Source organism: Pelecanus crispus, chromosome 22 (assembly GCF_030463565.1).
Source record: "Pelecanus crispus isolate bPelCri1 chromosome 22, bPelCri1.pri, whole genome shotgun sequence".
NCBI lineage: Eukaryota > Metazoa > Chordata > Aves > Pelecaniformes > Pelecanidae > Pelecanus > Pelecanus crispus.
In genome coordinates this window covers 1,659,751-1,685,938 of record NC_134664.1, presented here as the reverse complement: position 1 = coordinate 1,685,938, position 26,188 = coordinate 1,659,751, and the positions used below count along the sequence as shown (strand labels likewise).

The 26,188-nt window shown below is 45.4% G+C and overlaps 2 protein-coding genes across 2 annotated transcripts; one reads left to right on the top strand and one right to left on the bottom strand.

Annotated features, from left to right (window-relative positions):
* Nucleotides 1–30: 30 nt before the first annotated feature.
* HORMAD1 (HORMA domain containing 1) lies at nt 31–14,655 on the bottom strand. The gene is made up of 13 exons (XM_009484306.1): nt 14,623–14,655; nt 14,098–14,242; nt 13,698–13,761; nt 12,096–12,132; nt 11,672–11,692; nt 11,546–11,572; nt 10,791–10,858; nt 9,132–9,283; nt 8,265–8,521; nt 7,046–7,109; nt 3,419–3,495; nt 2,579–2,662; nt 31–111 (listed from the first exon to the last, which is right to left on the bottom strand). Exons 1-13 carry the CDS (start codon nt 14,653–14,655, stop codon nt 31–33), a joined length of 1,110 nt encoding a protein of 369 aa, XP_009482581.1.
* A 2,371-nt stretch (nt 14,656–17,026) lies between these two features.
* LOC142595749 (EF-hand calcium-binding domain-containing protein 12-like) lies at nt 17,027–23,597 on the top strand. Its single transcript, XM_075724587.1, has 10 exons — nt 17,027–17,216; nt 17,313–17,401; nt 17,813–17,974; nt 18,861–19,118; nt 19,258–19,452; nt 20,126–20,279; nt 20,767–20,993; nt 21,837–22,050; nt 22,516–22,681; nt 23,444–23,597. Exons 1-10 carry the CDS (start codon nt 17,027–17,029, stop codon nt 23,595–23,597), a joined length of 1,809 nt encoding a protein of 602 aa, XP_075580702.1.
* The last annotated feature ends 2,591 nt before the right edge of the window (nt 23,598–26,188 follow it).

The window sequence follows — 26,188 nt, the reverse complement described above, 5'->3', positions numbered from 1 at the left end:
TCTGTAAACAAACAGCAGGGAGATGAGTATCTAAAACTGCTCCTTTGGTTCGCTGATCTTTCTCCTTTTTGGCAGCACATCCTGACTAGATGAGGGTTCAAAGTGATGAACCTGCCAAGGGAAAATTAATATTGCGTTACAGGTGGCCACACTGCACAGACCGCGGCCTGCTCCGTGGCGTTAGCGAGTTTGTCACGGGACAAGCCCACCCAGGACAGCTGGGTGATGCACCCAGAGCTGCGCCTGGAGCAGCTGGCCTGACCTTGCTACTACCTGGTCCCTGCCCAGAGGGGTAAGCCTGGAGTAACACCTGGATGCTCTTTTCTGGCAGAACTGACCCTCTGTCCTGGTTTCGGCTGGGATAGAGTTAATTTTCTTCCTAGTAGCAGGCATAGTGCTGTGTTTTGGATTTAGTAGGAGAAGAATGTTGATAACACGCTGATGTTTTTAGTTGTTGCTAAGTACTGCTTATGCCAGTCAAGGACTTTTCAGCTTCCCATGCTCTGCTGGGTGCACAAGAAGCTGGGAGGGGGCACAGCCAGAATAGTTGATCCCAACTGCCCCAAGGGCCATTCCATACCATACAGCGTCATGAGCAGTATAGAAACTGGGGGGGTTGGCCGGGGAGCAGCGATCGCTGCTCGGGGACTGGCTGGGCATCGGTCGGCAGGTGGTAAGCAATTGCATTGGGCATCACTTGCTTTGGATATTATCATCATATTGTTATTATTATCATTACTATTTTACTTTATTTCAATTATTAAACTGTTCTTATCTCAGCCCAGGAGTGTTTCTCACTCTCAGTCCTCCAACTCTCTCCCCCATCCCATCGGGGCAGGGGCAGTGAGCGAGCGGCTGTGTGGTGCTGAGCTGCTGGCTAGGGCTGAACCACAACCTCCAAATTACTGAAGGAGGGCTGGGATGTACTTATGCTGCAACAGCAGGAATCCCACGTGTCACAGCTTCAAGCGAACGTACTAAAGGCTGTTCCCTCCACAGAGGCAACACACCAAGTCCAATTCCATGAGCAGCTGGGAGCCGATGCGGTGGCCCCGCTGCAGGCAGCGCGGAGCCAGGCTGCACCAGGAGGGCTCTGCGCAACAGCAGCGCGCCCTGTACCAACGGGAGAGCGGGCTCAGCACCACACAGGCCCACCTTACTGAGTTTAATCCAATTATTTCTAACTCGCACACGTACAAAAATACAAGAATTTAGCCTTTAGCTCTGCCATGCTTTTGATTATTTAAGGCAACTGTGTTTTGTTTAAATTCTAGTATTAAGTTCATTAACAAAACTTTTTTTTAAAAGAAAGATATGGTGATAGCATGCAGAATTATGTTCTTTTTTCTTCTTCACATCAGTGAATAACATAAAAAAACCTGCATATGACCCTGTAAAAAAATTCTATTCTGTGGTAAGCAGCACTTTACAAAAAGACTGGATCTACTAGTTCTATATTCTGAACTTAACATCTCCACAAATTTGTTGCAAACTCTGATAGCCCTTTTCACATGCAGCTTTCATACACAGATATTTTTAAGACACAGACCAATTTCTCTTCTGGATTTCTTTAGAAGATTCTGCTGAGGAATGAATTTTGCATGCTCCCAAGCTTGATTTCCATCAGCCCTTATAGAAATAAGGCAACTATTAGTTAAGGAGAAAACTACTGGCAACGATTAAGCTGCACATTATGAATCCTTACACAACTATCGTTCCCTAATCTGTACTAAAAATTAATGAAGAGCTTTGAGTGGGGACTGGAAGGGTACATTTTTCCTTGGCCTTGACACGTAATTTCCCCTCCTGACTGCAGATGAAGAGCAGTTACTTATTTACTAGAATGGTAGTATTCACCCCACAGGTTTTTCTGAGAAGAACCTACCAGTAACCCTGAACAGTCACAAGTAAGAGAGGTGTTGAGGCCTTGTGAAGGTCCCCCAGAGCCTCATGAAGCTGAAGCTGCCCAGCTCAGCTGGTAAAGGCAGCAGCAGGCAGACGAGGGCACCCAACACCAGCCCCAAAGGCCAAATTCCGCCCTGAAGACAACTTCTACTCAACCTATGCAAGGCTGGAGGAATTCGGCTCCCCACAGGCAGCACCAACTACAAGACATGTGCTGCAATGTGATTAAGCAAAGAAGTAACAGATTTTTCTTGGTATGAATGAGTCATAGATCTGAGGTTAGAATTTTGGCCTCATGTTTGCCAAGTAAAATCACTAGCAAGCATATGGTACACTGGGCTGGGGATCTCTCCTGGCACACATTCCTATCAACAATGGATTAAACCAGCAGGGGATTTGGCTAAATGCATTCTCAAGAAAATATAAACCAATCCTAATGAATCTTTCTCAACCTGTGTTAACTATATCGACATTCAGCTTTTAACTCTTTGGAACAGACTTTTTTTTTGACACTAAGAATCTAAATGTGTTGAAGTTAATGGGAATTTTAGAAGCAATGAGAATTTCATTATGTCAACATGAAATGCATTAAAGCTTAGGAATTTTATTCACTGTTTGACTTAAAGAAAAACAGAAATAGAAAGAACAGAACTAGAGAAAAAACGATACTAACAGTGCTGCTTTGAAATATCTTTCCACTTCTTGTCCTGCTCTCTGACACATTAAGTTCAGACGTCTTACTTGCCAAATGAGCGACCTAAAAATCAGAAAATAGAAGTTGCCTTGTGACAGCAGTAAAAAATACATATCAGAGGCTACAGCAAGGTTCAGTGCTGTAGCGTGCAAAGCGCTCTGGCTCTGCTCGCCACAGCGCTTCAGCTAAAATTTAAATATGGGAGTATACCCATTGAAGTCAACAGCAGTATTTACAGCTGAATGTGTCAAAGAGCCCTGACAGATCAAAGCATCAGTTATTTTTATACAGTAAGTCACTCACAGTTACCTAGGGCTATTCGGTTTTGAGAAATCTTAAGGACCTCTGTTTGAAGTAGTCCTCCACGTTTAAATGATACCATTTTGCTGTATGCAGGGAATATAACCCGAGTTTTAAGTCTGAGTAATAAACCTGCATTTTAATTTTTAATCAACCTTTAATCAAGTTTTGGTCTGTCAGAACTAGCAGAGGAATTTCTATTAGGCAGAATGTTTAGTTATGGCAGTTCATAAGCACAGAAACTACATTCCCAGTTATCTTAATATCAGTCAGACCATCTGTTTGATTTGAAGACTGTATCACAGGGAAACAGCCTTTTGTTACTACTTTTGACTGCCTTAGAATATTAATCATTTTTGTAAAACATTGGAAAGTAAAATGTAAATGCATTTTATTGCTAAAAATACTGCCTGTGGTACATAAACCTTTAGCAGATGACCTACTAATCGCTCAAAGTAGGAAAGAAGCTTCACAAAAGCTCTAGTAAAAGTCTAAGACGACAGAGTGCAGTTTTCATACCTGAGGATTAGAAACATACAGATTCTGGTTCCCTCCAGCCTTTGTAATTTCATCCTCTTCACAAGTTAAATTTGGTTCTATAAAAGAGTTGTTAAATAATAAAGCACACTGTGGACAACACACTACCAGCCTCTTAACACTGATGTTTTGCCACAAGGAACATTATAAATCCAGCACATTATATATATAAATACTGCACATTATAAATCTAGCAAACAGCTGCTTCATAAAGGGCTCTAATTCTCTATGTGCAAGCAAGTCCTTAACTCCACCAAGCATTGCACTCTCTTACATCTTTAATTCAGCAATTTCCTATCACAGGCACTTAAGAGATGCTTATGCTAAGTAGTACAGATTTACACACAGGCTCTCTGGAACACTGGGCTTGATCCCCAAACTCGTTCATACACTGTACTGCTAAAGGCTCCTCTACGTTGGGATTTGCTTCCAAGTAAAAAGCCTCACGAGCCCGTTTTGCACTGCAGAGCGGGCAAACAGCACTGCGGGGCCACTCCGGCACAGCTTCTGCATATTCTGAGCCTGCTGCCAGCAGACGGCTCCCATTTTGTAACCCAGCCACACAACCGAGCAGCTTTGGCTGCAGTTCCTGTAGCTACGGTTCCCCTTGTCACTGCCTGCGGCCACATGAATAGGCCACGAAGAATAAGCAGTCCGTTCTGGAGATTTTTTTTGTTGTTGTTTCCAATCCATGCTGGGTTTTTTTCTAGGATACAGATAACAAGCATGAACTGGTTAAAGATGACTGTGCTTCAGCTGTGGAAATGACTGAAGAATTTCAGGGTGACAAATGCACTTTCCTATGTCTTGTAGTTCCTGTAAATAAAACATTATGCCAACTCCATAAGACAATCAATTTGCTGCATTTCTATATGGTTTTGGAACGTCTATAAATTTCTAAAAGCACCAGATACAGCTTTATGTGGTTATTCCAGTCCTGCAGCCTACTAGCATCACCAAGATAAAACCACTGACCTACACATGCTGTTTCCTACACATTTGCATGATTATTTTTGACCAGCATGGAAGTGTTAGCTGTTTTTGCAAAGCTGTACATTTTATTTCTGAAAAAAAAGACATTAATGACACTATTTAAATACACAGTGCAGCCTGTTCAGTGTTGGGCTTAATGACAGGACACTCCAACCCATTTAAAAAAAATAAATTCTAGGCTCAACTTGCTTTCTCCAGCTGCCTCCGCAAGCACTCAGGCACCACGGTAGCCTCAACAAGCTCTGAGTCTTGTTCAGATTTGGAGGACCAAAAGCCTCAATACTGACACAGTTGCTGCTTTTATAGTTATGTGGAAAGCAACATGTCTGGAAGTTTTTACAGAAAATCGGCATTTCTGAAGTCTGCAGAGCCAGAGTTATATTTCAAAGCAGATGCAACTTTAGGAAAATGCATTAAGAAGAGTGAACAGAACAAGCAGCAACACTAATGGGCATTTCTTCTACGAGTGCCATACATTCATTACCTCCACAGAAGCCTCTGCTACAGGAAAAAAAGCATTTTACATAAGCTTCTCAGCCAAATAAACTCTGTATTGTTCCCATTCCCCCCTGCTGATTTTGGTCATAAAGCTTGGGTTTTTACTTCACAGTCTCTAGAACGGTGTTCCTTTAGCTACCCTATTTTACATGAGCATATCAGAGCATTTCTGAGTATACTCATCTACATCATCTCTACTTAATCTTCTTCCAAAAAGTGCACTTATTTCCTCTTTTGATCTTTTTTTGCTATATTTGAAATGCTCTGTGTACAGCAAATGGGTACCAGTATTGTCTGGATGCTTCCTGTATAGCCTCTCCAAGATGAGCAGATCAACAAGCAGCAATTCATTCTTCAGTTCGTTTGGTAGCAAAGTTCAATCTTTGAGCCCCTGGGCTATCTTGGGGCATCTGGAGATAAATCATCATCTGCTTTTCCCCTTAGTTTCTCTAAAATCTTAAAGGGAAGTTTCTGCTCACAGAGATCCCTGAGAACAGAGGTTGCTGTCTCATGTTTTGAACTGGAGACAGTCTGGGTCCACATCTTGGAGCACCGATTAAGAAAAAAAAAAAACCAAAAAACCACAAACAGTGGAGCTCTTCCAGGATGTGTTTCTGGTAGCAGCTGCGGTCAGGCTGGTGTAGCCAGGACAGTTATTTTATTGCCACTTCTGCATTCAGAGCTTACAGTGGAGGACATTTATACAATTGTAAGCAAACAGTGCAGAAACTATCTATTTATAAAGGCTCGGAAAAATTCAACAAGACAGGTGCTGCTGCTTTTCATCAGAAAGGATGAGCAGGTACTTCCTGATGTCCTGCACAGCGGGAAGGGCGTAATTGTTTATTTGATAACAAGGGAGAAGGCAGTTTTGCTTTGCAGTGTTAAGAGTCCTCAGAGTGTTTCCAAAACATAAAACTTCATTTATATTCTCTGCAGAATTCTCAGATCAATTCCTTATTGAAGTTGTTATATGAAACTTTTTATTTAAAAAAACCAAATGGTTTTGGTACCTTCTTGAGAAATGCTGCCTTATAGGCTTCCACCTGGAATTGGCTTTTTGCTGCTACTCACATTGTTTGCATAGTTTTACATTGACAGATTTTATGGTGTTCGGATTTTACTTGAGGAAACTCAGTTTGCTCAGATTCATACTAACAAAAATGCTTTGCTAAAACTTGTACCTATTAAAACTAAAGTTAAAAATTTCATCTGCAATTATCAAAATGATCCACATACACAGTAAGAGAAAAGGGCACACAGGTCCAGAGTAAGCTGTGAAAGCAAGCAGCTGGAGAAGGCACTAAAACAGCCAGCAGCACAGACATAATCATACAATCATTCATAAAACAAAACATATTTTAAGATGAAGTACTGATTGTATCAGGAATAGCAAACCACAGTAATGAACAACTTCCTTTGTACAGAAGAACATGCACCATGCAGGCAGGTATTTTTACATGGCTATCATTCAGTCTACCACAACATAAAAACTGTTCTGTGTACACAAGCCCCAATGGGCTCGATTCCTCCACAACCACAGACTGAAGCATGTATGGATTGTAGAATCACACTGTGGTCCTACCGTAGTCAGACCTTCAGGAAAAAAAGGTGGCTAAAAGTGGTATTTCTACTAAACTCATTTAGCGGCTGAATCTGTGCAGAAACAGTCCAAACAGCTGTGATTTAAACAAAAACAGACCTGGACCTTTTTTTTCCATGGAGAATTCTGCTTCCCAAGTCTGCAATAATGAACTCAAGAGCACGATACCTCTGCAAGCTTTATGTGGAAATTAAATATATTAACACATAGTAACAACAACAACAATAAAATCAAACAACAAAATTTACTTCTAAATTAAATTTCAATTTAGCTTATTTGATAAAATGAACAGAAGATCAGAATTTTAGATCGGAAACATGAAAATGTGCATGTGCTAACCAGGTGCTTTACAGAACAAAGCCACAACAGAAAAGAAAGGCATAGCGATCTATGTGAAGAAAACAGAATGTAAATTTGAATACAGCGGTCTAGGTCAGAAAACTGAGTTTTCATTTTAGTAGCATCAAGAAGGAGAAGCACAAACTGAAGAGACTTGAAAAATATACATAAGTTACCTTGAGCTTCTGAAATATTTACATTATTCCTCTCTTCCACTTTATTATCCAAGACAGGATCTGCCTAGATTAAGAAAAAGTCTATTATCACTCACTGCAGATAAGTAAGGAAGAGGGTTTGCACTCAGATGCTTAGGGCCAGAGCTTATTAGATGGATTCTCAGTGGAACAAATTGTATTGAAATAATTGAATCTGACATGGGACGTACCGGCTAGCTCAGCATTACTAATGCAAGCACACGTTTAATTCAACTACCAAGAAAAACATCTGTATAAAATACTAAAATTGTAACAACAGATATTAAAGAACACTATCAGTGCATCAATTACCACCTTCCCATCGCCTGTGAGAGCAGTTCAGGGGCATGTGCAGATCTAGAGGGCCATCACATCACCTACAGGCCTCGGGAGCAATGCTGGTTGAGGAGGTGGGGCCAGAAGCCTTGAAGCTCCGCCTCCTTCTCACCTATGGCCAGTATAGATCAGCACACATTTGCACATTCTAACATGACTAAAGGTATTTGCTGCCTGCCTCAACTTACCCCAGAAATATATGCCTACAATTGCTGAAGCCTGCAACTAGCAGACTCCCAAGAGCTGGCTCGGGCACTCTAGCATCAGCAGGACGCACAAGTCTGTCACACACTCACGCCTTCAGCAAACTTTGCTTTGTGATTTTGTTCTAGGCAGATTTCCCCAGGGAAAAATCCCAATGCAGAATCAAGTTTGTTTTAACTTTAGCTGTGGCATCACTAGCTGTATGCATGCTGCTGTACAAAACTTATTGCCAGTCAATACTCTCTGGCTGCAGCAGCTAGCTTAGGACTGGTATGGGACAGCTCCAGGCAGATTTCACCTGCATCCTGCAACCAGAGCTGAATAAATGGCACTTATACCCACAGGGCAAAGCTGCCCTCTGCTTCTCGCCCTGCTGCTCCTCTCCAGTCTGGCAGAGATCACTAACAACAATGCTGCTGCCGACAGGCATTATGCTGACGCGCTTGTTCAATACTGCTTTAACAATGACAGATTGCTAACTGGAGCGGTAAAATTAAAGCAAAAACGTATTGAAGACATATTGTCTTGCTTAACTATACCTGGAAACAGAGTTTTTTATTAACGTTACAGTATGACATGCAGTAAAATAATTAATAGCCCTTTTCTAGACTATAAATCACAAAAAATTTCAACAAGCTACACAAAACATTCGTACTCTTACATTCGTGTCCTGGTTCTCTGCTTCTGGATCATCTCTGTCCACTCTGAGCACCTGCAGAGGCACATTAGTCTCTCCGTGCTTTAGGATGTCTTTATCAACATTTTCCATTCGTTGTTTTTCAGTTGTAACTTTAACTTTCAGCATATGGAAAGGCGTTGGCACTTCACCCACATTAAGATACATAGGCTCCCCCTCAAATATCATCCCCTCACATTCACCCTCCTTAAAACCAGGAGGCTGGTAATCAGATGGTGTAACTGCAGAAGAGAATTCATTAAATGTGTCAGAATGAAACATGTTCTTGTAAAATGAATTTTAACTCATGTCGCTAAAAGACTCTTCCCCTTTAAATACAAAGAGCTACTACAAAAAATTGGAAGGGGAATAATCAATATTCAACTTGTAATAAATGAAGTTCTTTCTCCCCCTACACAACAAGCAAACCCCAAGTTAAAGCTATTTGAAACAGTTTATATATGCGAAGAGATGAGGTAGAAGCTCCGATTTTTTGTTAAAAAGCAACAATACATTCTGAAAGCAGAGCTAGTGTCAAACATTTAAATAGTCATCCAAACTAGAACTAGTCTGGCAAACATATTACATCCTAACATACTCAGGAAAACTCCATTTGTTTTTAAAACACACTGAAATCCTCGCTCCAATGAAGTCAGTGACAAGATTGTGTTCCTAGTGAGATCAAATCTGTTCCCCTTGGATTTTAGAAATTGTCATGAGAAACAGACACATACAGAATAACACAATTTAACAGGTCCCAGCAACCATAAAGATTATACATTAAAATATTTTTGAATTGTTTTCCCCATGTCTGAACACAGCTGATCAGTCAAGGAAATATGGAAATACTACCTTCATCATAATAGAACAGCTTCATAGTCAGACAAACATCATCTGGTAACGGACTCAGGTTTTGCATCAGAACATAAATCTTGCGAATGAGGAGGAGACTTGCTTTCTTGGTGTCTGCACAGGTGACTGTAGAATCATTCCTTTTATTCTTACTAAAAATGGACAAAGTATTCAGATTCCTTTTATACAGAGTAAGCTGTTTCTAGTATTAAGATGGACAACTGCTTAACAGACTCTATGAATGTCAGAAGCAGACATCACATTTATTGCCTGAGGTCTGAGATCACAAGCACTGCAATTCCTCATACTAAGGACCTGAACAGCCAGCGCAATGCAAGCAACCCTGAGCTATTTGATTGGGCAACCCTGTCTTTTGGAAGCACACCCTTAACTGCAGCGGTTTCAAATGTCTCACCCCGCTGCAGATGGTGCTCTCCTTCCCCACGGGGTGACAGAAAAGGAGGCCCATTTCAAATTAGTCTGCCGTGAATTTATGCTAATACACTAAGGCAACCTGGTGTGGCCGAGGGTCACATCCCCTTCCACCAGTGTGTTTTACATGACTTACAACCTCTTCAGAGGTAAGTAGCTCAACTCAGCCCAAAAGACCCAGGTCTGCAGCTTTTTTTTTTTTTTTTTTTTTTTTTAATTTAAAAAGCATTTTATGTAGGAGGAAACCTGGGAGAAGTACAAACTTGCTACTTTTCAATTACTTGTCTTAAAATAAGCCACTTCCTTGCAGCTGTGACTGACCAGTGAACCCCTACAACAGAAGGCGGCTCAGTGGAGATGGGCAAGGGTGATGTGCCCATGAAGCTCAGGGAATAACGCAGGGTGTCACGGACCACAGCTGTTGCAAAGAAAGTTGGCTTTATCTCAGCATGCAGGGGACCCGAGTGTGGCCTTCATTTTAGATAAATAGCTACCATCAGTAAATCAACTATTATCACAGTTGAGTGGAACAACTGGTGGTGTAAATGTTTCTCCCCGAGTTCATGAAAAGTGTGTGAATGTCTCCTTGAGTTAGCCAGACCAGTATGGAGGGATGAATATGTGGCTCAGCCCAAAGAGTATAAAAACGAAACAACTAACAAAAGAATTCCAAAGAGAGCAATGGGCTGGAGCTGGCTTCAAACCCACATATTCCTTCCCCGTGACGCCCAGCGTCACAACAGTGAGCATATTATAGAGACCAGTAATGGGAATCACATTGGTATTGTGATTGAACTGTGTATTGCAATAGCTATGCTTTGCTAAGTGTAGCTTACATTTGCATTGCGTTTTCAGTGTATTTTATATCATCTCTCCTAAATGAGAAATCACATGCAACATCAAGTATCTTCAGATAAGTAAATCTCATATTAAACATTTCACCCTCCGCGCATGGAATACCTTCAAGAACCTGGTCAGAGAGTATTGGACTCTGACACTAAGAATCATCTTTTGAGTGGATATTTAAAACTATGACCATAATCTGACAAAATGATTCATTATATTTTAAGAATAAACCTACGCTAATAGTATATGTTGATAAAATTAGTCTTAAGATACAGAATTAAAAAAGGAAACACCAAACAGATAAAATCCAAAGTTTTTACATGCAGATGTATGCAATGGACTGTAAAACCACACAGCAGAATAAAGTCACAGTGACAGTACCTGCTGAAATCCAGGAGTGGCCCATTGTGGGTATACTTGAATTTGAAGTGGTAACATTCTGTAATTGTCTGCAAACAAATCCACTAATTATTAAACTATCAGCTTGTGTCAAGCAAAGTGTCAAGCAAACTACTACTGCTGCTGCTTCTGTCTAGTAGTCTATTAACTCTGCATTTAAAGAAAATAACGATAGCCCAACTCCGGTCTGACGCACTTACATGTATTGAATACAGCTTTCTAATGCTGTAACAATTAATGGTATTAATGTATATAATTGTCATCGAGTAAAAATGAAGATCTACATTATTTTCCAGGAATCACCACAATAAAATATTATGAAACATCAGCTTAAGCTTTTAGAACAAAATATTCAAATTTTAATCACTATGAAAATGTTTCACACACACAACAGAGACATGGTGACACCCAGTGGTTAGTTAAAATATACTGCCCTTTCCCCAAAGAAGTTCCATAAATTTGTTATGCAGAGTTAGGACGATACCTCTTTACAGGCATTTAACTCTGCAACGACACTTTGGGTTTCTTGTACTGGCCTGGGAATAACCTGACACTAGATATTCAAAGGCAGTTCACTGTGGCAATTCTGATTAGCTCTAGTGATTCTTACATGTGGTATTTTAAGATATCTTTTTTTTTAATGTGCATTAATGCAAATGTTAAGTACTATCGCTTGTATACACATTTCACTATATCCACACTATCGTTACTCATCCAGTAAAATAGTCTAGGTTTACCTGAGGATCTTCTGGATGGGTATAGACCTGTATTTTCAAAGTAAAGAGAGGAAACAGTAAGAACCGTATGCATATCTAAGCACCTACCTTAAAAAAATGTGTATCTTACTTTTCAAAGATACTTACTGCTAGGACAATCATTCTTAGCTGTCAGAAATATAATTAAAGAAAAAGAACATTAAATGTATTCCATAGCCCATTTCTGCTTACCAAGCTGTTTTGTTTCTCTAGCTCTGGAAACCAATATAGACAACTATGGGCCTGTCTGAAGAGAAACTTCTTCATACACTTAACTCCTTATCTGTTTAAGAAAGGACTTACTCAACTGGCAGAAGAAAATTCCTAAGTATCCCTGCCTTCAAGTGTTTCTGTTTACAACGAATATTATGCTGAAATGTCTGTGCATCCCACACTGCAGCTAACTGTTTTAACATACTAAAGCACAGCTATTCCCTATCCAGAAAATCCTGTAACTATGCTGGCAGCTAACGGACTTACATACATGAGTTTAAATACATTTGAAATAGCTAAATGATACTGGAAGACTTACATATTTCTTCTGCAAGGCATCATAGCATCCTAACATCCTGCAAAAAATCAAATAATATTGTCCATCTACTACTAATTTCCATTTGCTTCGCTTCTGACTAAATAGCTCCAAAAAATGAAATTCCTGTGTTTAGCCTTCTCAGTATTAGAGCAATAAAGAATACTTATCCCATTATCCTGTCTTTTTATTAGTAGTCATACAAGCAACAACTATCTTTGTAACACCCTAAATCATCCTAACCTCTTTGCAGAATAAGTAAAAATATAATCTGTAAGTAAATATAAGTAAAAATATAATGCAACTGTACAGCTACCATTTTCAAACACCTTCTAACACACATATTCAATCATCAGTTTATACGTACTTCAGCTGAACACCAACATCTCTGAAGCACAAGAGTTATGTTATTGCAAGTTGCTTTTTATGTAACATGCAAACAACAGTCAAATAGTGAACCAAAACTTACCCTTATTTTTTTCCTAACATTTTTGAATATAGTCAGCAAGCAAAAAGTGGTTTTGGTGTGTACATGATGCTGAGTTAAGAGAGGCTACTCACCTGTAAACTCCAAACAGGTAGCACACACCCTTCACACAAAACCCAGGGAGTTTTTCCTTGTCAGCATCCACAGGCTGTCACACCACTGCCCTTGCTAATGTTTGATGCGTGAGGGTAAGGTGAAATGCACTCGGTGCCACTTGAGCTTCCTCTACCACCAGAGATCAATTAAGAAATTCCAGGTTACAGCAAGGAAGCCTTTTTTCCCCCTCTCTCAGTGACAGCACATGGACAAAGCACGGATAACTAGTTACACCTTTAGCACCAGAACTCAGTCCTACGTCTCTGAACACCTCAACACTGACAGCATGTGCAAACCCCCTCTGCTGAACGCAGCATCACTTCCAATGCCTTACCTTGTATTACAACTGGTAAAACTGCGAAAAGAACAAAGATGGCCTTTATAGAAGTAACAAGAAGCAAGGAGAGCAGCCATGAACACATCTTGCAGATATTGTGAACACAAAGAAAATCAAACTAAGTACCTCTAGTCCCAAGTGACATACTTACACTCAACTAGGGGAATGTGCAAGCGGACAGACTATCATTTGCAGGTACAATTCTGCCTTTGAATATACAGGCCAACAGTACCACTTTCTTATACAGGTCTGAGAGCAAGACCTTTGAATACAAGATGGAAAATCGTAACGCTGCATCTCCTATTCAACTAGAGAGGAACTACTGGTTAGATTTTTGCACTTGCATGCACCTTGAGCACTCATATAGACCCACAGGAACTAAATGTAAAGTATAATCACTCTGTAAACAAAGATTTGTGCTCTATTAAGCACAAAGTTGTAAGCCTTTCTAGAAACACAACTGTACAAGTCAATTAGATCTTTTCCAAAACACACACAATTTGATTTTCCATTTAAAAAAAAAAAAATTGTCAGCATAGCAATACCATGCACTAAAAGCACTGCCTGGGCAGTTGTTCACTCACAGCAAGGGAAAATTTTTCTTTGCATTTGCAACCAACCAGAAAGGTATCTTTCAGAATTGACATGCTATGGAAGTGTTATATATGCACGGTAATTAACATACCATTTCACCAGCTGAGTAGAGCCAGGGCAGTTTTTGTCTTCCCTCAGAATTTTGACAGAGACATCTCAAAAAAAGAATATATACATGCATATTTACTTAGGACAAAATGCAGCTACATTGCTAAGAAAGTGAAGTTCATTCCCTAAAAGTATATATCAAAAACAGACTAAAATTAACATTACTGACAGGCTGTCAGAACAGTTTTAATTGCTGAGTTAGCATCACCGCTCTCTTTAACAAAATTCAGTGATGATTGTATTAGTGAAGTTTCCATTACAGTCATTGAAAATGGCTATTAGCTTTAATCAAGAAGACCAAGGGGCTTTAAAAACCACTGATTAACTTCACAGCAATCCTGTAACAATAGATTTCGCAAAGAATCATGAAAACAGCCTGTTACCATCCATGCATCTTGTTCCATAGGCACTTTCAGGAAAGATTCCTCTCAGATACGTAATGCAGGATACTGCTACTGCCAGAAGCCTCTTCACTAGCATCAGGGATTGCTGCTCAGTAGATATTTTGTTAGGAAATGCAACTGCACTCTGAAAGTTAAGAGAAAGAAAAGAACTAATTTCTGTCCACAACAACAAACCTGTACAGTCTACAATCTGGGCCGATGCCTGCTTAATGTTTTAACTAAAAAGTATGACTTTTGGCATTTATAAAGTTAAGCATATGCTTAACACTTGGTGCTATTATGTTTTTAGGACACAGCTGATTTCTACCAAGTGTATGACCACAAAGTTCAGACTCAAACTATTTTGCTACTAAGCATCTTATTCATAGTTAAAAGATTGAATTAGCCCATAATTTTCAAGTGAAGAAATATTAAAGAGCACCTGGGTGCACTATTTCAGCTAAAATTCACCAGTTTTTCCGTTTCAAATAATATGCTGTGCCAAAATACACAAGAAAATCATACCACACAATTCCTTTGCTTCTGAGCAGTTGCCATTTTGCAGATACTCTTCTGTCTGTTAATAAAACATCTGCATTAATGCATATATGACCACCACTCGCGAGCGCACGCAAGCCCAGACCACAGCTATTCAGCTTTAAGCAGTCAATACCTGAACCTACAAACACTTCCTACACAATTAATCTGTTCAAACAAACCCCGTAATTTTAAGGAAACAGGATAGTTCATCTAATAATCACCAATATCAGATTCTTGAATTTTCACACCAGCACAGACCTCCCCCAAGGCTGCAGTACACAGTAATTTATAATTAATTAATAAGATACTGTGTGCCTATTTATATGAAACTTGAGCATTTGAAAGCGATGCTCTGAAATGCCAACTGGCACCCGGCCTAAGGGATTTTCAAAGGACCCTAAGAAGACGTTCTCCACATTTATGTCACTTCCACCCAAAGCTGAGCTATTGCCTTTGGAAAACACCTCCAAGCTTGGCTTGTTTTCCTCTGCAATGTGAACAAGTATTACAGAAAGAGACCACTCTCCAGGTATTTTCTGTTCACCCACGTTTTGATTAAGCCTTTAACCCTCAGCACTGCGAGCCAGACTCCGAAGACAAGCCTTCCCCACCACCGGTGGAAGTGCGATGCATCCACACCTAAGGGCATGGAAAATGCCTTTCCAAGTAGGGGGCTGGCCCTGGACCACGCAGGGAACCGAGCTCCCCCTTAGCGAGGCCTCCACAAACCCGCCCGGCCTCAGTGCGCGGCCAAGCTCGGCCCTTCCACGAGAAACGCAGAACACAGGAACCCCTGCCCAGCACCACCACCCTGGAAAAGACAACGCGCCCCGCCAAGGGATAAAAGCGGCCCACAACCCGAGCCGGAGGGCACAGGCGGGGGCTGGGCGGCGCCAAGCCCCGGCAGGAGGTGAGGAACCGGACCCGGCCCTGAGGCCGCGGGAGAGCGGGGCAGCCCCCACCCCCTCACCCTGCGCCGCCCCCGCTGGGCGCTACGGGGCAAGGGGCCGTGTGCAAACGGAGGGGCGGGGCTCGCCCTCCCGGCACGCGCCGCTGCGGGCCGTGCGCAGCGCTCCCGCGCAAAGCGCCCTCGCCAGCACGGCGGGGCGGGCGTGGCGCCGACGTTCGCCTTAAATTTAACCGGCACCGGCGGATTCAGGCAATTCCCTGCCGCTCTCCTAGCTCTGTACCCCAGCTAAATGCAGAAGCGATTCACAGCAGCTGTTGTTCACCAAAACATTTTTTTAAGGTGGCGTGTAGGCCTTACGTCAATGTAATTCATGCTTAAATGTAAAGAAAAGGCTTTAGTGAGACTGCACTCTCAACCAACAGTTTATACATGAAGACCTTTTTATTCAGAATCGGTTTTACCTGGCTGTTTGATGCAAGTGATGTGCTTGATCCCGGGTTGTGTTGCGTGGGTGCAATGCAGCCAAAAGCGCCAGTGACTGTCTGTATTTTGGTGTCGTTATCACGAAAACTTACATCGAGGTGAAACCACTGACAGCGGCTACTTTCCCTCCCCACACTTCCGGCAGCAGTGCGATCGTCCATATCCTCCATTCCGAAATCACAAACAAAAATAAAGAGCAGCCGGCCAGGGTGAGGGCCTCAGTGGGATGGTGGGAGGTCAGGGCACTTCACCTCCAGAGACACTGCCTTCAGGAAGACCCGTTCCACCTGAAGCTCTTCTCCAAGCAGCAGGAGATGCATGCACAGCTTTGTGATCCCTCAGTCATCTCCTGGGATCTGGGCCCCGCTTCTGGATAAAATAAACGTGTTAAAGAAAGAGCGTATACTCAAGCTGAAGGTGTGGGAGGGGAACGTGGTTTGCGAGAGGTTTCCCTCCTGGGGGAGCTCCTGAAACGCCATCCATTTCCCAAGGAACTGTTTCTGTCCTGCTTTTTGAACAAGAAGAACTCACCACACCACGGGCGAGCAAGCTGTGGCATAGCTGCCAGGGACAGCAAGAGGGCAAATATTAAAAAGAAACAGCTGGGCTGTAGGAAAACAGAGCTGAAGTGTATGAGCTGAGGCTCAAACAATAACAGAGGTTGGAAGGGCTCTCGGGAGGTCCTAGTCCAACCAGCTGCTCCGAGCAGAGTCAGCTATGAGCTGAGGTCACACCAGGTTGCTCAGGACTTTATCCACTCTCGTCTTCAAAGCCTTCAGGGACAGAGACTGCCCAAGCTCCCTGAGAAACCTGTTCCCCAGTTTCCTTTGGACCCAGTGTTTGTATTAACTCAGAAGGGCCGTTAACAGCCGCCACCACACAGTGCATTTCCTTGCTGGATGGGAAGTCCCACAGTATTGGGGACGGCTTTGCAGTGGCCAGTGTAATGGCCAGGAGGGGGACACCAGTATCTCCAGGTGCCTGTCGTTGCAGAGGATGCAAATCCGCTCGTTGTTCCACCAAGAGGGCCGCATCACGCTGCGTGTCCTGGAGCCTTCCTTATGGAAGAAGCTCGTCTCCTTGGTGTCCTTGGTGGCACACCTGAGCGTTACAGCTCAGGGTTATCCCTGTCTCTGTGGACGGGAAGACAACTGGGTGCAGAGAGCTCACTCTGCTGCCGAAGGAGGTGAGCAGCGTGAGCGCAGGCTGGAGAAGAAACCCTTCCTGCACTCATACCGACTCACCCCGGTGTGTATTTTCAGACTGTTGCCGCAACGTGCAGGCACAGAAGGAAGGCAGCACAAAGGACCTCCTTTGGAGAGCCCTGAATTGCCATCGCCTACTTCTGAAGAACGCAGGCAGACAGGACGGGTACGTAATATGGATTGAGGCAATTGTTGTGTCACTTGATTGTAGAAAACCTAGTGGGGATATCTTAGGAGAAATAGGTACGTAAAAAAAAAAAAAAACCCAAACCCGCAGATACTGATTCTGAGGCGATCTCTTACTGTGGCTCATTTTCCCATTCAGTTACCTATTTTGGGTGTTGTTCACCTCAGAAGAGGAACTGTAGCCCTTTTCAAAAAGTAGCTCTTTGATGACTTAGTTCATTGGTCAAAACAGAAGGGCTTTCTGGTTGCATCTGTAAGAACTGTCTGTTGACAGAAACTGGGGACAAAGGGGAAGATGGGAGAGAGAAGAGCATTCTTGGGAAAAAAAAGAAAAAAAAAGACAAGACAGATGCGACTAAACCGCTGCTATTGCATTTCTGGGTTCCTGTAGAAAAGACGGTCTGTATTTGGGCTGAACGACAGAAGAAAACTGGAGGCATCCATGGCCAAAAGGAAGGAGAAAGAAGAGAGCAGAGAAGAAGGAAGGGTCACCTTGCCAGAACTGCCTCAAGAGCAAGCTGGGAGAGAAAGCGAGACGATGCGGAGGGCCCAGGTACGGGAGGATCAAGAGAGCAGCCTTTTTCCGGTTGGGGTGGCACTGAGTTGGGAAGGCCTCCAAGCCCCAGCAGCATTGCTCCCTCCAGACAGCAGGGCGGGTGGCTGTGGCTTTCATTCTCGCCTGCTCACTGCTGTGAGGGAGGAATTGCCAGTAGAGTCCAAGGGGCAAAATGAGCAGCCGGCCAGGGTGAGGGCATCAGTGGGCCTGCTCTGTCCCTGGAAAGCAGGCCGCCTCTGCCCAGGCACTGGCTCTGGAGCTCGAGCAGGAGCTCTGCCAGTCACATTGGCTTCGGCCGGTTCCAGCCGGTGGCACGGAGGGAGAGAGCTGTCTCTCCAAGTGGCACGGAGAGCACTCCGGCCGTTCTTCATACGCAAAATGGCCGACACGTTTGTTTATGGTTTCCTGATGGCCCTGTCTCCACCCCACCTCTCCCTGTTGAGCCAGAAGCACGTCAGAAACGCAGGCCCCTGCCCACTGCAAGCATGGAGGCCACCACTTTTGACCACGTCCTGCCACGTGTGTTTCCACGCTGTTCTGTGATGGGCTGACTGCCATCTTTGGAAACCACCATGCCCACCTGACCCCAGCTCTCGATTCCGCAAGAAGCGCATCTGTTGTTGTGTAAAGCACCAGTGTGAGCAGTGAGGGTGTGATCGAGGGTTTGACTGACATCAAGCCAGAAGCGGTCTTGGAGCATAGTTTCCAATGACACCGTTGGAGAAATATGTATCCAACTTTTGCCTTTAAACTGAAAGCAAGTAGGTGTGGGCCATCCAAATCCAGATGTCACATTATTCTTGCTCCACCTGTGCCAAGACCAGCTTCTCCCTTTTTGAATCCAAGTCAGGCCACAGATTTCTGTCATTTGTCCGTCTTGCAGCTGCCCCAGGAGGAGGAAGATAGCCTCAGCTCCCCAGAGACCACCTCCGACACAGCAGAGGGACTACAGACGGTGGAGGCTTGGGTTCAGGCGAGAAGGCAGTTTCGAACGGAGCTGGATCGTTTTGGGGACATTGAAAAATGGCTGAGTCGCAAACCTTTCCTCAGCAATCAAGAAGGAAGATGCTGGGAAAGAATAAAGGGACGCAGAGCAGACAGGGCGGCTGCTGTCAGATCGCCCATGGCTGACAGCCCGGACGTAAGTACGGGAATGGCGTGGGAAATGGCGTCTGCTGTGAAATCGGTAGTGACGCTGCTTTGCCCCAGCTGATGCCGCATTGACGGGCATGGTGATCCTGGATAACGGTGACCTCGGGGTATTTTCTAATCCTTTTCAGCGCTCACCACCAAAGAGCAGCCAGTCCTGGAAGAAGGGTGGCATTCCCCTTGTTTGCGCGCCATACCCCCAGGCTCTTGTCACGCTGCATAACCTCCTACACAAACAGAAGCTGAAGATGGTGGACGTATTCAGGAAGGCTGGTATGGAGGGGAGGAAGATCAAGAGAGCAGACTTCATCAAAGTCATCAAGGAGGTACGTAGGGAACAGAAAAAATAATGAACAGCTGTAACTCTGCCCTGTTTTCCTGCATGCCAACCCAGAGCAAATGGAAGAGCTTCAGCAAGGTACGCTTTCGCTTGCCGTACTCTCCTAGAATGGCTCCCACCAACCTGTGAAAAGCTGAAGGGCAAAGGGAAGGGAAAGCTGCAGAGAGGCACCTAGAGCAAGTCCCAGGAGGGAGTGAAGAAACCCATTGCCTCACAGACCTGGAAGACAGTCAGTGCTCACACCATGAGGCTGTTGGGATCCTGCTGTAGACCCTGAACTGGCATTGAGTTTCCTGGTGTTGATACTTGGTCTTTCCGCCACCAGGCTCCTCCACCTCCCCGGCCTACGCTGCACTCACTGCCTTTCAGTCCATGTTTGCACAGCACGGCTCCCACTGGGCCTCAACTTTCCACAGGCTGCAGCATGACAGAGCTGTGAAGAGCACGTTCAGGTTTATTAGGGTTTAGCAGTTCAGATGTTAACTGATACTCTAGTCCGAGCCAAAATATCAGGGCCATCAGGAAACCTCAGCAGGTTGCCTTTGTGCCATGCTTCCCTGCAAAAGCGTCGGGAGCAACAGCAAAGCTCACCCCTCCCACTCTGGGGCAAGCCTTGATCTTTTGGTAATCCCGCTGTCATTTTCTGTTTTGGTTGCCAGACCAAAGTTCCCATCAGCGACAACGATCTGGAGGACGTGGTCGTCTTCTTGACTTCCTCAAAACCGGGGAATTTGATAAGCCCCGAAGATTTGACTGACTGTCAAAAGCAGTGGCTGGAAATGAGGAAAGGACAATCCCAAGAGAGCAAGACAGGTGAGAGGAGAGCACTGCGTTGGGAAAGCATCTCTATACAGGCAGGAAATGCCAAAGCGGGTCCAGAACACGGCTTCTTGAGACCGTTGTCCTAGAGCAGAGTGGCCAGAAGGAGACTTCTAGGGAAGAGCTGAGGGATCCGGGGGATGGGCAATCCCATAGTCAGCCCACTTGCAGGAGAACAGCGTATCCAGTCTTTCAGGTTGGGACCACGGTCTGAACCCTGCGGTTTAACATCCTGTACTGGATTTGGCTTGTTAGCATTCATCAGCCAGCCCAATCAAAGCAGACCCGTTCTCCAGCTGTTGGTGTCAGCTGGAAAACACCGATTCAGAAGAGCTTATTCTTTCGTAAGCTCTGTTGGGCGTTCCAGTCAGCACAACATGCCAAACCCCTTTGTCTTAATCATGGATCAGATGTTCCTTTCTGCTACGCTCTAACGTGGCTTCTCTGGGCTTTTTGTTTGGGCGTTTTTAATCTATGGCAGGTGCAGAAGCTCAGTTGCAGAAAGCCACCTGCAGAACTGCCACTTGTCCACCTTCTGCTGGGGGCACAGCCAAATGGATGAAGCCTCATCCTCCTACCACGCCCAAAAGAAAGTTAATACAGTTGGAAGTCCCACCAGTCAACACCGAGCCAGAACGACGACGTCTGAGCTGCGATGAGATGGAAGAGGCTGGAAAACTCTCAAGAGAGAGGAGACGGTGGGAGAAGGTACTGTGTATGTGGCAGGAGAACAAGAGCACCTGCATGCCTTGGCGAGCGTGGGGTGGTTTAGAGGACAGCGCAGCAGTAGAGGGAAGGGCAAGGGGTTATTGTATGAGCTTCTCAGTAGTCCCTTGACCACATGGTGCCTTGCAGCTGAGGTGCTACAAGCCGCCTCAAATGGCAATTTGTTTGGCTTCAGAACACTCCGGTGAGAGAAACACTTTTTCTGGGTAGCTGGCAAGAAGGAGGAGGAGGAGGAGAAGGTGAAACAGTTTCTATGTCTGGGGAAGGCGTTGTCGTCTGATCATCTAGTCGACCTATCCACCAGACTGGGATTTGTCCCTTCAGGTGCTGATAAGCGCTTTGTCCTGGTCAGTGGTGCGGCCCAGTGCAAGACGGTCCGATGGAAATAGAACAGTGACTCACTCATTCACTCACTCCCATATGTTTTCTTTGGAGCATCTTGGGCTGGAGGAACTCTGGCAGAAGCCAGGGCTCCCTCCTCTTGCCAACGTGCTGCCCCACAGTCACGGGCTATGGGGAGACCCTCTGGCTCCCTGACACGATCAGAAAGGAGAAGGTGACTGCAAGACACTTTTTATCTGAGGCACCTGTGGCTGGTGTGCTGCTCTTCTGCTAAGCCCTCCAGGGAGTATCTGTCTGAGGACCCAGCTCTGGGTGGGAATTGCATTCCCAGAGGAGTGCCTGTCCCTGCAATCCCATTGAAGGGTGCCGACTCCCGTTTGCACGCACTTCTGAGATGAATCCCTGCCTGTAGCTTCTCTGAAGGGAAGGCAGCGACTCCAGGGCCTCAGCGAATGCTAATCGGGACGTGCCCTTTACTTGCAGAGCAAAGACAGCCCGATAGAACGGAAAGAAAAGTGCCGGATGGTGAGATCTGGGGATGGCCCCGTGGATGAGCACTGCCTGCCGTCAACTGTGCAGGCCAACTTGGGAGAACTGGTTGACCGATATCGCAGGCGTGCCCTCGTGAGCTACCTGGAGAGCTCCAAGCTGTGCAGAGAGCGCAACGTTCACATCACTGAGCCAACGCTGCAGAAAGGTAAGGCAAAGACCAGGGGCCTGATGCGAGCGCGCTAAATCTGGCAAGGTCACATCTCTTCCCAAGCCCAGAAGCATGGCTGGTGCCAGGGGGTGCTGCCAATGGAGCGTGTTTGCAGCCCTCGGAGAGCCATGGTGGATGCTGCCGGTTTGGATCAGCAAAATCTTCGGCAGGGCCAGAGCAGGGCTGAGATATCAAAGGGTGCTGCAGATCAGCCAGGGCCCTGTCCCATTGCCCCTGGGGCGGTAGTCAGGTTCAACCAAGAGTGCAGCTCACGAGGCAACTTTGTGGTGATGGGGCAGGTCCAAAGTCAAGCCGGGAGGTCAGACCCTAGTCGGGATCAGCAGGTCCATAGCCAGGAGCAGACATGGCTGTGGCTCAGCTGAAGACTGCCACGCCTACAACATCTGAGCTCCTGATCCCAAGGCGAGGCATGACTGTTTCCCCTGTGCACTTTGCCAACAGGCCTGCTGCATCCAGGAGACAAGATCATCAAGGAGGGAGAAGACATAAGGAAGATCAGGCAGCCCGGGGGATACTACAGCACAGGACGTGCTGATGCTCCATCCCCTGGAAGCACCTCCAGATCAGGAACTGCATCTGGAAGCCAGACCAAGGAGGCGGAAAACAGGTTTGTTCAAGAGAGGGCTTAAGATCAGTGCCCTCCTGCTGCCCCGCTGTGCATCGCCCCTCTGCGCTCAGTCCCCACGGTGTCAGAGGCAGTACCAAGGCACCGGAGTGAACCATTAGGAGGCTGCAAGGGAGCAGCAAGCGACAGCAAAGAGGCAGATCCTCTCCTCAGCTACACGGCCACTCCTGTGTTTTAGCTAAGTCATTGGGCTGTAGTGGTGCTGGTGAACACTTTGTGGTGCCTGGCAGGAGCTCCGCAGACTAGCTGGGACTAGCTCTGTGCTCTGAACTACAGAGGTGACAAAACTCCTCAGCCCGACCCAACGCTTGTCTGAAATCCCCTCAGAGAATGTTCATTCTTGTGGAAGACAGGCAGTCCTGAAGAGCTGAGCTTTGGATGGCTGGAGAAGCTTCTGAAGAGAAAAAAACATTGCAAAGCAGAGCTCAATCTTCTTTGTTTATCTCAGTTAAAGTGCTTAGATACTGCAGTGATGGGCAACGTACCAGCTCGTAAGATAGCTTCCCAAGCTGGCATTTCCAGTGTCAGTCATGTCTAATAAGGACCAACGTGGTCTGCACACGTCTGGCAGAGCTTCCCGGGGCCTGGAAGCCCGGAGAGCTGGTTCTTGTCAGGCTCACTTTTGCCCTTACTAAGAGAAGCAGTGAAACTGCCTAGAATTTATCTCTGTAAAGCATGCTATTCCCTCTCATTTTTTTTTTTCTTCCATTTCCCCCCCCCCCCCCCCCCTTTTTTTTTCCACAGGCATCTTCAGAGGAATAAGATGCAAAAGACAAACGACAATAAATTCTGGCCAGGTCATCTCCTGGACAAGCTCTGCCTTTACTTCCCTGAGAAGCAGCATGACAGGGCACACGCCTTGTTCAGCTACATTCACCCAACCAAGCCCTCCTACTAAAGCCTGAAGTTCATCTAAAGCCCTGGCTGCAGCTAGCTCCTCCGCGAGCCAGGACATTTGGCCTCCAGAGACACTGCCTTCAGGAAGACCCGTTCCACCTGAAGCTCTTCTCCAAGCAGCAGGAGATGCATGCACAGCTTTGTGATCCCTCAGTCATCTCCTGGGATCTGGGCCCCGCTTCTGGATAAAATAAACGTGTTAAAGAAAGAGCGTATACTCAAGCTGAAGGTGTGGGAGGGGAACGTGGTTTGCGAGAGGTTTCCCTCCTGGGGGAGCCCCTGAAACGCCATCCATTTCCCAAGGAACTGTTTCTGTCCTGCTTTTTGAACAAGAAGAACTCACCGCACCACGGGCGAGCAAGCTGTGGCATAGCTGCCAGGGACAGCAAGCGGGCAAATTTGAACATGAAACAGCTGGGCTGTAGGAAAAGGGAGCTGAAGCGTTGTGTGAGAGGTCCCTACTTGGGGGAGCACTGCCAGATGACAAACTACCAGCTAGAGCCAGGCCAGCTGGAATTCCCTCTGCCACCTGTTCCTGCCTCCAGATACCACATACAGGATTTTCAGACAGTGAAACTGATCTTTAATTCTTCAAAGAAAATCTACAATTCCATTAACCGTGCACAGAGATAAAGCGATATATCTGTGTCATGGTGGCAATACTCAGTACTGCACTGGGGGGAGGGAAATGGGATGTCCTTTATGCCTGTAGGCGCCACAGTTTTACTCGGTAAAAAAGAGGTGGCCCTGCTTGAGCAGGGGGGTTGGACCAGATGGCCTCCAGAGGTCCCTGCCCACCTCAACCAGTGCGTGATCTGAATTGAATCATGGAATCATTTAGGTTGGAAAAGACTAAGACCATCGAGTCCAACTGTTAACCTTAACACTTGCAAGTCCACCACTAAACCATGTCCACTTCAGAGGAGATAGGTGAGAGAAATTGTCTTCATTTCCTCTTTTGTGTATCTCCTGTGGATACATGGAGAGATTTTAACCGGGACTGCAAACTGGTGGCTTCTGCTAGTATTTTGATGACATTGTTGAATTTTTCTTAAGTCACGAGCAGTGTTCCCCAGGGCTCTGTTTTGGGGCCAGTCTTGTGTAATATCTTTATCAACGATCTGGATGAGGGGATTGAGTGCAGCCAGCCTCAGTAAGTTTGCAGATGACACCAAGTTGGGTGGGAGTGTCGATCTGCTGGAGGGTAGGATGTCCCTGCAGAGGGACCTGGACAGGCTGGATCGATGGGCCGAGGCCAACTGTATGAGGTTTAACAAGGCCAAATGCCGGGTCCTGCACTTCGGTCACAACAACCCCATGCAGCGCTGCAGGCTTGGGGAAGAGTGGCTGGGAAGCTGCCTGGCTGAAAAGGACCTGGGGGTGCTGGTCGACAGCGGCTGAACATGAGCCAGCAGTGTGCCCAGGTGGCCAAGAAGGCCAACAGCATCCTGGCTTGTGTCAGGAATAGTGTGGCCAGCAGGAGCAGGGAGGCAATTATTCCCCTGTGCTCGGCACTGGTGAGGCTGCACCTGGAATACTGTGTCCAGTTTTGGGCCCTTCATTACAGGAAGGACATTGAGGTGCTGGAGCGTGTTCAGAGAAGGGCAATGAAGCTGGGGAAGGGTCTGGAGCACAGGGCTGATGGGGAGCGGCTGAGGGAGCTGGGGGTGTTCAGCCTGGAGAAGAGGGGGCTGAGGGAAGACCTTATCGCTCTCTACAACTACCTGAAAGGAGGGTGTAGTGAGGTGGGTGCTGGTCTCTTCTCCCAAGTAGTTAGCGATAGGATGAGAGGAAATGGGCTCAAGCTGCATCAGGGGAGGTTTAGATTGGATATTGGGAAAAATGTCTTCACAGAAGGGGTGGTCAAGCATTGGAACAGGCTGCCCAGAGAGGTGGTGGAATCCCCATCCCTGGAAGTGTTCAACAAGCGCGTAGACGTGGCACTCTGGGACATGGATTAGTGGGTATGGTGGTGATGGGTTGATGGTTGGACTGATGATCTTAGAGGTCCTTTCCAATCTTAATGATTCCTAGTTTTTATTTTCGTTATAAATAATCCAGCCACCAAGCCAGGAAACATGAAATTGCTACTCTACCCTTAACTGGTTTAGTGGTGGTCTTGGTAGTGTTAATGGCTGGTTAATGATTGGACTGGATGATCTTAAAGGTCTTTGCCAACCTAAAAGATTCTATGATTCTATGATTCCTTACAGGTTATTAGTCTAATGGGATAAACAGAAAAATGGTTTAGCGTTTCTAAACCGGAAAATTAGGAACAAACTTAACCCGGGTTTCAATGTTTTGACATTTGAGTTACATGGGTAAGGAACAAGAATTCTTGTGCAACTGCTATTATGGAGACCCGCCTTGTTACCCGAAAAGATTACAGTATCTGATCAGATAGCATGGCACCCTTGGGAAAGTCGGGGGGAGTGACACTCTAAAGCTTATGATAGTTAGGAAATTATAAATAAATGTCAAACAACCTGACGATGATACAAAGGAAACTGAATATTGAGCTAAAGAAAAGGTTTGTGAATAAGGAGACACTAAGATTCTTTCTCTCTGAGAACAGACTGTGTCTACCAGCAC